Source organism: Phodopus roborovskii, unplaced genomic scaffold (genome assembly GCF_943737965.1).
Source record: "Phodopus roborovskii unplaced genomic scaffold, PHOROB, whole genome shotgun sequence".
Classification (NCBI taxonomy): domain Eukaryota; kingdom Metazoa; phylum Chordata; class Mammalia; order Rodentia; family Cricetidae; genus Phodopus; species Phodopus roborovskii.
In genome coordinates, this window is record NW_026125546.1 from 4,529,867 (window position 1) to 4,542,617 (window position 12,751).

The window sequence follows — 12,751 nt, forward strand, 5'->3', positions numbered from 1 at the left end:
ACTGAGAAACTCTTCTTCATGATTCATTTCTAGGCATGGGGGAAAGTATCATATTATTAAGCTACTATAATATGTAAGGAGGGAATGCATTTCTATAAACTGAAGAGAATGAAGAGGTCATATTTTTGGAAGACCACATATGGGATATGCATTGAATAAATCTAGCAAAACCATGAGGCAAATCAGTGCCTGTATGAGAGGAGGAAAGAGTTTTCTGTGAGTAGGGCCTTACAGAGCTGTGGCCTTGGGAGTGATCACTGCCTGCTACATGGCTCTGGAGAAGACTAGGGCCAGCCGGCCAGAGCTGGCACCCTTTCCAAATCTCCAGTGTCTTGTTTCCATTAATATCAAAGAGTCTTCCAAGAAATGAGGTCATTAAGATGTCAGGTGCTTATTATGTATTTTTATCTTCCATTTATTAAACAAGAGTAGAGCAGTTTATAAATTCATAATTTTGTTTAAATAAATTAGAGAATGTACATAGTATAATTGATATTGGAGACATTAAGTTTGTTTAGAACCCAGAAATATTCATATAATGAACCTTTTCATGTTAAAATAAGGACTAAAGTTTTAATATTTTATAAGTGTTTACCATATATGTGAAGTCTGCTGAGCACATTATAGACACAATCTCTAACTTAACGAAATATTGGATGAGATAAATTCAAATTATTGTGTCTTTCTGAACATCTCTAAAGATAATCCTCCACTGGAAGTGTGGGGGTATAAGAACCTGCTGACTTTCCTGCTGTTATAATCCACATGAATCTTCATTTGTTCTGGCTTACAAATAGTTTCTAAATTAACTCTTATTATTGCTGAAATAGTATTGTGTAAAAAGAAAACATTTTTGTTTTCAAAAGAACAATCATAAGGAAAATGTCAGTAATTCAAAAATAACAATTGAGAAACTGAAATATTTTTATTTAGTTAGGGTATTTAAAATCTTCTTTGGTTGTGTTTTGTTTTTTTTTTTTTTTTTTTTTTTTTAAGGTAGGGTTTCTTTGTGTAGTCCTGGCTGTCCTGGAGATCCTCCTGCCTCTGCCTCTCTAGTGCTGGGATTAAAGGGGTGTACCACCATTACCCAGCTTAAATTTTTTAAAGGAGAATTTTAGTGACTGTTTAAAAAAGTTCACTAAAACTCTGCGAAACTGCACAAGAGCTTTATTTTCTGAAATATTTAGTACACAATAATCCAAATAGAATTGAGATAAATTTTAGAATTCTCACGATATGACCAATATCATAGAAAAAACAGCAATGCCTTTTAGCATGTTCCAAACAATATCAGAAATATTTTAAATTAAAAACACAGGCTTATTCTTTGCTATCTTCTTTCTTTCCCTGGCTATATTCTGTAATTATAAATTACCTCCATGAATCATGGTTTATTTTTTTATTGTAGATACAATTCAGTGTCTAATGTATATTACGTCTTAGACACATGGTCAGTTAGTTACAGAGAAGCCTTTGAAGTCACAGAAATCCCTCAGTACCCACCAGCAACTGCTTCCTAGATTCCTTTGGATACCCAAATCAGAAAACTCCAATTCCCTATACAATATGACCTACACATACCCTCCCATACGTGGATCATCTCTAGATTATGTATTGTAAAACTTTGCAATGTGGGTTCTGTATAAATAGTTGACATATTATTTAGGGATTAATGGCAAGCAAGTTTGTATGTTTGTATCTGTTGAGTACAGATGTAATTTTGTTGCTGTTGTTGAGATGGGATCTCACTATGTAATCCTGGTTGTCCTGAAACTCACTATGTAGGCCTGGTTGGCCTCCAACTCACAGAGATCAGCCTGCCTCTGCCTCCTGAGTGCTAGGATTAGAGATGTACACTACTGCCCTCCGCTCAGACATATTTTTAAGAACAATTTTGGGTCACAGTTTGCTTACTCCAAGCATCTGGTCCATACAGATGGAGATTTAACTGTTTTGTATTACTCCTTACTGCCAGGACTTATCATAGAACACTACAAAACTCAAACTGTTCTTTGTAAGAGCTTGCTTCATTAAAAATATGCGTATCCCCTTTCATCAACACTAGAATTCCCATTGCCATATCAAGCAGAGTTCTTCATCAAAAATATGAATGTGGAAGAAATATTGGCCAGTGAGGTTCTTGGAGACTTTCTTGGGGCTGTAAAAAATGTGTGGCAACCGGAGCGCCTCAACGCTATAAACATCACGTCGGCCCTAGACAGGGGTGGCAGGGTGCCACTTCCTATTAACGACATGAAGGAGGGGTAAGACAACTTTTATCTTGTTGCCTTAAATGTGGATTTTTAAGCATGGTGACCTTATCAAACTTATTATAGATGGAAGATAGCCTATTGCATTTTTCTTCTTAATAAGAAGATATGAACATATAAGCAATTTTCTATATTGACAAAGAGATAGTATCAGTGGTTCCTTCAATCACAGTACCCAGGTCCTGTGAATCTAATTGTAGATCAGGCTCGACATCATTTATTATAGCACTAAGCCTTTTGTACCTTCAGAGACAAGCTGATTATTTAGGGCCATGCATTTCAAAGGAAATTGACTCCAGTTATCAGCTGGAGGACTCACGGCCTGCTGGAGTTTTATTCTAGGAAACTATTTCTTCGCCTTTCACATTCTTTCCACCATGTGTTGGTGGCTGATGGCTGAAGTGGATTTGAAACCCATTCCTGTGACACTAGAGCCAAAAGGGTGGCCTTGTCACTCACAGGCTGGGAGACATTGCACAAATGTGGAACCCCTCTGTGCCTCAACTTCCTTCTCTGTCCCAGTTGGGGATGACATTCTCTCTCAAGCTTCTGACGTGATTAAATGAGACAGTGCATTTGAAGTGGATATGTCAGCTCGCCAGCAGTGCAGAGTCTGACCTGTGTAAGTAAAAACACTCCTGTTGGGTAAATTGGAAGCGCCAGTATCAGTGTCGATATCACACCACACTTCCATCTTTAATTTCTTATCTGTAGGTCAATGGAGAATTGCTTCTCCCTCAATCCTGTGAAAGTATAGTACGTGGAATAAATCACAGTTTGGGCAACCTATCCCCCTTCAGACTCTCCCTTCTCCCATAATCCTGGTAGCATTTCTATGCAGGTCATATCTAGAATTAGCTAGGATAACTGGATTCTGAAAAATCAGATTTCAGGGCAGCTTAATGGAGAACTAGTCTGGAAATGACAGAAAAGACCACAAATACGCATAAATGAAGTCTGAGAGGGTAGGCAAGAGAGGGTGAGGGAAGTAGTGGGCTGTGAAGCTCAACTTAAAATTTCAGAATTCAGTTTTATCTTGAACGTTATAGCAATGGATTTTGAAGTCAGTCATGCACACATAGGAGTGCTTTGAGGAAAATGGCGGGCTTATCTCTTGTCTGAGTGTTAGTTGGCTTTTTATAGGAAAGGTAACTCTGGAGCTTAACTTCTCACTGTGGAGTTACAATGTGGATCTCTTTCCCAGTGAGTAAATTAAAAAGCATACCTGTGTAGCAGGAAAGCAGGACAGTCCTCTGAAAACACACTTCCACCATGCCCCCTCTTCAACTGTTCTCTTAATGTGCTCCAAGATGACTGTTTAAACAACAGCCAGAAAGAGTTGGGAAGCAACAGCATGAGCTCCAGGCTTGACAGTTATGCTTCTTTTGGGATCACACCTTCTCTAATCAGTAGTGCAGACCCTATTTTTTTTTTTTTTTTTTTGTCCTGTAACTTGATATATTTACTTCACTTAGTTCTATACCCCTTAGAGTTATTCAGTCTCTCTGAAGACTATATTTGTGCTTCCCTAAGACTAAAACTATCGATTTGTTTTTACTTTCTTTTAAAATTCTGTTTTAGTTTTTCTTATTTTACATATCGATCGATCCCAGTTCCCTCTTCCTCCTATCCTCCCATACCTCCCAACACCGCTCCTGTCCCATTTCCAGGAAGGGTGAGGCCTTCCAGGAGGGATCATCAAAATCTGTCATTTGGAGTAGGAACTAGCCCCTCCCTCCTGCCTCTAGGCTAAGGGAGTATCCCTCCATTGGGGAATGTGTTCCCAAAGTCCTTTTGTGTACCAGGCATACATCCTGGTTCCACTGTCTGAGGTCCCTTAGACTGCCCAGGCCTCCTAACTGTGACCCACATTCAGGGGGCCTGGGTCAGTCCAATGCTTGTTTCCCAGCTATCAGTCTGGGGTCCATGAGCTCCACCTTGTTCAGGTCAGCTGTCTCTGTGGGTTTCTATAGCCTGTGCAGAACCTAATTTTAAGATGTCAACTGAACTAGGTAGAATTAAGCAACTCTCTAAGCCAAACACCAACCTGAAGCAAAACTTTCCAATTGTGCCAAGCCTGAGAATGACTGGCTAAGTATTATTTAAAATGTAGATAATACATGGTTACTGGCCTCTGATACCCTCCAGAGAGATCCTGAGGTTTTGAGCTGTCCCTGAGCATGTGACTCTAAATTAAGAACAGAATTTTGGCCCTCCAAGTCCTCCTTGAGAGTTCAGTCATTAGCTAACTGACCCCCAACACCTGCTTGAGGGCAGTGTACTCTGTCAGCTATTTAAGAGAGCCCGCCCTGTGGCATTTATTTAGATCCTTGTCTCAGATCCCTGCCCAACTTGAAATGCTTTCCACAAGCTTTAATTTAATGTTAAGCCTTAACCTTTGCAAAATATGCATAGGAGAAGTCTTTTAAAATAGCATTTCTATAAATTGTACATGATGCCAGCTCTGTCCCTCTAGGGTCTCCATGTAACCCTCAGTGAAATAAGATCCTCCTTGAGTTATAGTTGCAGAAGAAAAATGTGCCCCTAGGAATGATTTTGTTTATTTTCTTTAGTTGCTCTATAAACTATGATAACTATGATAACTAAAGTTTCTTTAACCACATTGCTTTATGAGGACAAGTAAATTCCAAACTTTTCTCAGTTCTATGCCTTTCTTTCTCTTTAATGATGTGTATATATATATATATATACACATGTAATCCACTTATACACTTAATACACTTTTAAATGATATATACTGTGCATATGTAATTCACTTAATACAGTTTAAAATGATATATAGTGTGTATGTATAATTCATGTAATATATTTTTTGCCTTTGCATTTAGAAAACCATGCACCTCTAAATATACTTAAAATGCAATATTGAAAATATAAACAAGGGAAGGACAGATATAGGCAAAGAATTTCAGATATTGCGTTTCCATAATATTATTTAAAAATAATGTTGTGTATGCTTTGGTAATAGTAATTAAGAAACTAATAAACGTGTTCCCTTAATACACATAAATCGTGCTCCAAATTTAGAGGAAAAAATAAAGATCTTCATGAAATTATTATTATTTTTTAATTGTGGCAGCCACAGTTTACTAACATTTTTTTTCCTGTGCTTGGTGTGTGTAGTGACATAACAAACAGGTGACTAAGAGTAGCTCTTAGTAGTAGACCCTTTTATGCTCTTCTACAGCCCACAGTGCCATTAGATGCCAGTCAGCAGGGCCCATTCTGCAGCATCCCAGCTCGTCTACTATGATGAGCATTTTCACATCCCTGCAGACCTTGCTGACAGCTTTCAAACTTCTTCTAAATCAAACAGAAAACAATTATAAAGATTTACTTCAAAGTGAGTAATCTTCTGCAAAGGAAGGCTGAGCCCTCTGAAAAGATTAATTTTCACTTGCCAGACTCATAACCCCAAGGCAACTGTGCATGGACTTGGTGTTGCTTTTGCTCCTGACATAGAGCCAAAGGCTAAGGACTCAGAGATGTATTTAGCCTGGGATAAAGCTGGTGGAAAGAAGAGCAGGGTCATATTTCATGCTAGGCATATTGTAGCTGCCAACCATGGGTGAGCGATGTGGTGTAAATGGTGACTAGGAAGGGAATGATGGGGTGTGAGGATTAAAGAATACACTCACTTCTCGTAAGAGATTGTCAAACCTATTTCCTCTGGTGACCAATGCATGCAGATCTAACCTCAATCGGTGGTGGAGAAACTGTCTTCATTTGTTCTCTGGACCATTTCATAAAATACTCCATCTAACTGGCTGGGCTTTACCTCTATCAGAAGCCTCAGTGAGAAGTGAGGAGGAGAATGTAAGTCAGCGACTGCCAAATAATGTTGTGATGGAAAGTCATGATGCTGGGCCAGGGTGCTCAGCTCTGAAATTGTTCTCATCTTTTCCCTTCTGGCGGGGGGAGGGGGGGGACTATGGTCATTCCTGAGGAGCTATTCACCTTGTTCCTCTGAGACAGGGTCATGCAGCCATGAAGCTTGCTTATTAGACTGGGCTGGGTGGACAGTGAACCCTAGGATTTCATGTGTTTGATCTTCCCCAATATTGTAATAGGTATGAAGGTGCCAAAGGCTGAACCACATAATACATTCTATGGAAGTTGGGTGGGTGTTATCCTGAAGCAAAGGGATCTTTGCAGAAAACAGTTGATAGGAAAGTTTCTATGTTAGGCTTATCACATACAGTGTAGAGTAAAATGAGACAGAATGGAGTATAGATAGATGCGTGGACGTTAGATGGTTCAAGGGCCATCTGAACCTACACAACTTCTCCACTCCTCCCTCAGTTTCCCTTTACTGTACACCAGTTCACATAGATTCTTCAGTAATCCTGTTTACAGGTCTCTAAGAACTAACCACACCCCTCCTTTTATTATTAAGAAGGTAATATATTTTTGCTGTTTTTTTTTTTTCTTTTTTGTTTTGTTTTATTTTCTTAGTTTTTCGAGACAGGATTTCTCTGTGAGACTTTGTAGATCATGCTGGCCTTGTACTCAAGAGATTCTTCTGCCTCTGCCTCCTGAATGCTGGGATTAAAGACGTGTTACACACGGCCCGGCCCTTTTTCTACAACTCAAAGCTCTGGATTAAAATGCAATTATTAATTATAATATGTTAATTTCTGGGATTTACTGAGTCATTTGGCTGTATATCTTATACACAGCTTTGAAAATCTTTAATTTCGCATCTTATTTTTTGATTAACTGCAGTTGTATACAGAGAGAAGTGATGTAAGAGACAATTCATAAGATGGTGCTGCCTCTCTGGGGAGCTCCCATTCCTGGGTGACATGTCATATACATAGATACATTCTCCAGTTGGTTTGTGTTTATTCTGGTCACTAGATCAGGAGTCAAATGTATCCCATGAGTAGGACAATTATGGAAAACATATATTCATCAGAATCACTGTCTTGCTGTTGCCGTGAAAGACAGTGTTGAATGAGGTTATTTTTCTGTTTGCTTGATTCCTCACATATAATGTTTAAATGCCTCAACAAGCATATTCCACCTGAAGGGAAATAGAGTTGTTCAAATTGCAATAAAACTGTTCATACCAGGTTTTATTTAGGGTACTGAAGCTCCGGGCATTTTGAAATACAATACTTTATAGTCATCTAGAGTAGCAGTTTTCAACTTGTGGGTTCTGACCTCACCACTGGGGTCACAGATCAGATATCGTGCATATCAAATATCTACGTTGTGATCCACACATAGCACTAGAAAATTATAGTTATGAGATAGCAGTGAAATAATTTTATGGTTGGAGGGGTCACCAAATGTGAGGAACTGTATTAAGGGGTTGAAGCATTGAGAACCACTAATCTAGAGCTTTGTCCTTGACAATGTGTGCTCATTTGAAAACATGGTTGGGTTCAATATAACAATTATCTTCATTTTACTTGATAAGATTTCTTTGAATGTATATTCAAAAGATACCTAAAAGTAAAACATCATGAGGGACATTTTTTTCTTGTACAGCATTGACTTGATATTATTAAGTGTGGTCTTATTAAAAAAATATATATATATATATATACACATACATACATACATACATACATACATATATATATATATATATGAAAGAGCCATGTGTCCATATTGCTTAGTCTACAAAAGCAACAAATACACCCGTTGACCTATGAGATAAGGCCACTGTCTACTTCTTCATCATTGAATTTGTGCTCTGTTTTTATTTTTAACTGGTAAATGCTATTATTCATTTGTCCATCTGCTCATTCATTCACTCAACAAATAGGCTTCCAGAGGACAATGGCAAAAATTGGGTTTAAGAACATTTACAAGGCTGTTGCTTTGCCCCCATGTGGAGTGTTGGTGACTCAAACTAGAGTGGTTCTCATTGAGATGGGACCAAGTAACTAACACTTGTGTTTGTGAGTTATTTCAGGGCAACTGTCAGCAACTAATGATGGATCGAGCTGAGAGAAGGAGAGGAGTCAAAGAGTATGGCACTGGGGTTCATGACTTGAGCATCTGTGGCTGCCAATCACTAGGAGAAGGAGATAGGAGGAGAAACAGGTGGGGTGGGGTGGGGTGAAGATGAGCTCAGTTCAGAACATATCAAGTTTGAGGAGTTTATGGATCATCCTAGTAGAGATGAAAGTAACTTGGCACTGCCATAAAAATGTTTCCACTTCTAGGCATCTCTTTTAAGACAGCAACAGTAAGGGAGATACACAGAGATAGGCTTTACGATCTTATTTATAACATCAAAAAATTAGAAGCAACTGCATGTCCAACTCTGAAATAATTGCTGAATAAATCATGTGCACTTAAAAAATTATATTGCCATAAAACCATAATTACAAAGACTACAATATGGAAAATGCTTATGACGCATTAAGTGGAGAAGCAGGGTACAAAATTAAATTTTAGAGATGATTGCAATTAGGTTAAAATATATGCATTTGAAAAATATTCTGCAAGGTACATTGGAAAATTAAAATAGTTATCTTGGTATTATAAATGAGTACTGCTTTTATATTCCAAGTTTTCTATAATGTTTTTATATTGCTTTTATAATTTAAGAGAAAAACACACTTCAAAGTGCCAAAACTTCTTATGCTTATTTATATTAACTTCAGCTGAATTAATCTAAAATCTTACTAATTGTAAATGCAAATCACTGTCATGTTTGAGCAAGAGGGCTCTTAAAAGTTATGAGAAACACATCCATTTGTCTCTGTTTATGAAAATACTTTACAGTTATCAAGAAAAAAGTATGGTGTTGGGTAGGCAGTTAATAAGATTGGTTTGTGTGGGGTTGGAACGCAGTGACTTTTATAAACAGAATATATCATGGAGCATTTCATTTCTCCAATGATTTCTTAAATTTACTTTTGTTCTGAATTTTTACTTGGATCCTTAACTTACGCATTAGTTACTCTTTATTCCTCAAATGCGTATAGTTGTTGTTTTTAAGTTTCTTATATAAAACTTCAGCCCTAATGTAAATTAATATAAAGAACAAATATATTTGTGTAGCTGTGTTGTAGAACAGTTGTCCATCTCAAATATGGCTGTGACATCATGCACACATTGGCACAGTTTTGAATTTTTATATCACACTTTGGTTTATTTCTTATTAGAATACTATAGCATTAAGTAGGCTCATGCCTACTCTTGCTTCTTGGGTGGTTGAGGCAAGAGGATTGCTGTGACTTTGAGCCAGTCTGGGTCACATAGTGAGTTTGTAGTAAATCCAGATTATTAGAATGAGATCCTGTCTCAAACAGTTAAACAGATAACATCTTTATTAGGGTAGAATTCACATATCACACAATCACCCATTCAGAATGGATGACATGACAATAAACTTTAGGTAAATTTTCTCATCTCAGAGTTCTCCACTCCCGCCCCTGTATGTATCATTAGTCACTTACCACCAACAACCTTAGTTCTTGACAAACTCTAGCTTAGTTGGCTGTTCTTTTCTTATTTTACATATGGATCCCAGTTCCCTCTCCTCTCCCTCCCATGCCCCCTGACTCCCCCCACCACCATTCCATTCCCCCACCCACTCCACAGGGAGGGTGATGCCTTCCAAGAGAGATCAACAAAATCTGTCAAGTCATTTGGACTCGGCCCTCCCTCCTGCCTCTAGGCTAAGGGAGTATCCCTCTGTGGGGAATGTGCTCCCAAAGTCCTTTCATGCATCCTGGTTCCACTGTCAGAGGTCCTTTTAGTTGGCTGTTCTTTACACTAACCTTTCCTTGGGCATCCCACATAAATGAAATGGTGTAGTATGTGGTTGCTGTGACTGGGTTTTTCATCATTTAATATAATAGTTTCATGTTTTATCCATTGTAAAAAAAATGTTTTGTCTTATTAGTGAATAACTTAATATTCTAAGACTGTGGTCGGTCGGTCGTAAGTTGGCAAGCCTTTGGATTATTTTTGCATTTTTACTATTAGAAATGCCACTGCTGTGAACATTCAGCTATACATTTTGCATAGAGATCTATTTTCATTTCTCCTAGATATAGCCATGGGAATAGAATTCCCGAGTCATCTAGTGACCCTGTTTGTAGCCTTTGGAGGAACTGGTAAGGTGTCTTCCCAAAGCCTTAAGCTCTTTCACATTCCCATCTGCAGACTAGGAGGGATTCATTCTTTTACATTCTTCCACCGGCTGGCTTTCATCTTGTTTTCTGATTATCATCATCCTAGCAGGAATTAAGTGGTATCTTCTTGTGGATTTGATGTCTCTTTCACTATTGGCCAATGACGTTGAGTATCTTTCCATATATATATTTTATGTGCAATGAAACAGAACAGAACAATTCTTTTTCTGCTTCTTTGGAGATATGTCTATTCAGATCCTTGATCATTTTTTAACTGGTTTGTTTGTCTTTTTAAGATGTGAGGTTCCTTTCCATATTCTGGCTACAAGTCACTTATCAGACTCGCAATTTGTAAATAACCCCTTTGGACCTTCTCTTTGCTTTCTTATTGTGACTCTTTGAAGCATGAAATGCTTTAATTTTGATAAAGCTCAGCTTATCTAGTTTTTTTTCCTGTCACTGCTGGAGTTTTTGATGTCAAAGCTAGAAAAATACCATTGGCTAGTCCAAGGCCATAAGGATTTATGCCTGTCTTCTTCTTAGGGTTAATAGTTTTAACTCTTGCATTTAAGTCACTGTGTATTTTTTAAGTAAACTGCTTTTAGATAATTTTTAAGTTCATAGCAACATTAAAGAGAAAGTACAGAGAAGCTGTGTTTGCCATTGGCCTCACACACTTGTAGCTCCCTCAGTTTTCATCTTTGGCCAAAGGTGTACAGTTGTTACTGTTGACGGACAGGACTGATATATCATCAGCATCTGTCCATAGCTTACATGGGGGTTCACTGTTGGCAGTGTACATTGTATGGAGTTGAACAAATGCATATGGCATATATGTACTATGGTACATCACTCTGAGTGCTTTCACTGCCCTGAAAAATCTGTGTTCACCTCTTCATCCTTTTCCCTCTGACCCTCAACAACTACCTTTTTAGTCTCCCCAGAGTTTGCTTTATCTGAGATTCAATATAGTTCATAGTTGGTGTAATACTGCATGTACCCTTTTTGTAGTTTTTCATTTAATAACATACACTTAAGTTTTTTTTGCTTGACAGCTCATTCCTTTGTGGTGTGTGTGCTGAATAATATTTCATTTTTCTGGATCTTTCACAGTTGACCACTCACCCACTCACTGAAAGGCATTCAGATTGCTTCTGTACTTGGCAATTACAATTAAATATTATGTATTCTTTAAATATATGTGTGTGTGTGTGTGTGTGTGTGTGTGTGTGTGTGTGTATAACTAAGTGCTGGTTCCTTTTGTAAAAACCTCAAGCAGTCTTCAAATTGGCTGTACCATATTGTGTCACTCCATTCAGGAAAGTTCCAGAGTTTATTTATGGTTTCTCAATGCTGCTTTTTTTCAGGTTTTTTAATAATAATATGTGGTGTGGGACACGTTGCACATTGTCATCTTTATTTGCTCTCTCTATGTTTTCCTTGCTAAATTCTCTACTAAGGTTTTCTCCTCTTTTAATTTATTTACTTTTTTTTTTGAGACAGTCTCAAACTGGTGTTGCACTGGTTAGCTGGGAATGGTTTTGGAGTCTTGATCCTCTACTTCCTGGATGCTGGGATTACAGATGTATAACACCATGCCCAGTTTATGAGGTGCTGAAGATGGAACCCAGGATTTTATGGATGCTAGGCAAATACTTTACCAAGTGAGCTATCTCCCCCAATGTTAGGACATTTTTAAGTCAGTTTCATTTTATTAGTGGTTTATGTTTGATAGCAGCTTTTATGATAAAGGAAATTTGCAAATGTTTTCACCCAGGCTCCGGAAATTCTTCTTGAAAGTTTTTTTTTTTTTTTACTATGGGAGAAAATTTAAATTTGTCCGTTTTATCAATTCCTTTATTTCATGAATTATACTCTTAGTGCTTTGTTCTAGAAAGTCATCTAATAGTTCTTTGTATTACTTTCTTAGAATTGTGTAGTTTTGCAATCTGCAATTAGATTTGTGACTACTTCTGAGGCAACAATTGTGAAGAAAGCAAGGTATATATGAAGACTCAATTGTAGGTTTTTGTTGTTTTGTTTTGTTTTCCCTCATGTACGTTCAATTGTTCAAGGACCATTTGTTGAAAAGAGTAACTCATGTTAGTATATTTGTCCCTCATTACAGTCAATTATCTGTACTCATCTAGGGCTTATATAGGACTTATATGGTTTATTCCTGAGCTCTGTATGGGCTTCCAATTCCTTGTCTGTTCTTTCCCTACAATTACATTGTTTTGATTGCTTTGCCTTGTGGTAGGTCTTGAGGTAGGTGAATTCAGGCCTCTGACTTTGCTCTTCTGCTTCAGTATTATGCTTGATATTTGGAGTCTTTTATCTCTCTGTAAGCTTTAGAAC

The 12,751-nt window shown here is 37.7% G+C and overlaps 1 protein-coding gene across 6 annotated transcripts in view; it reads left to right on the top strand.

Annotated features, from left to right (window-relative positions):
- Positions 1–12,751, top strand: part of Sgce (sarcoglycan epsilon) — a 69,437-nt gene that overhangs the window by 35,079 nt on the left and 21,607 nt on the right. For all 6 annotated transcript variants that reach the window (XM_051177164.1, XM_051177168.1, XM_051177163.1 and 3 more), the window contains one exon: positions 2,066–2,264. In XM_051177164.1, the coding sequence (XP_051033121.1) occupies positions 2,066–2,264 (199 nt within the window). The remainder of the gene's footprint in view (positions 1–2,065; positions 2,265–12,751) is intronic.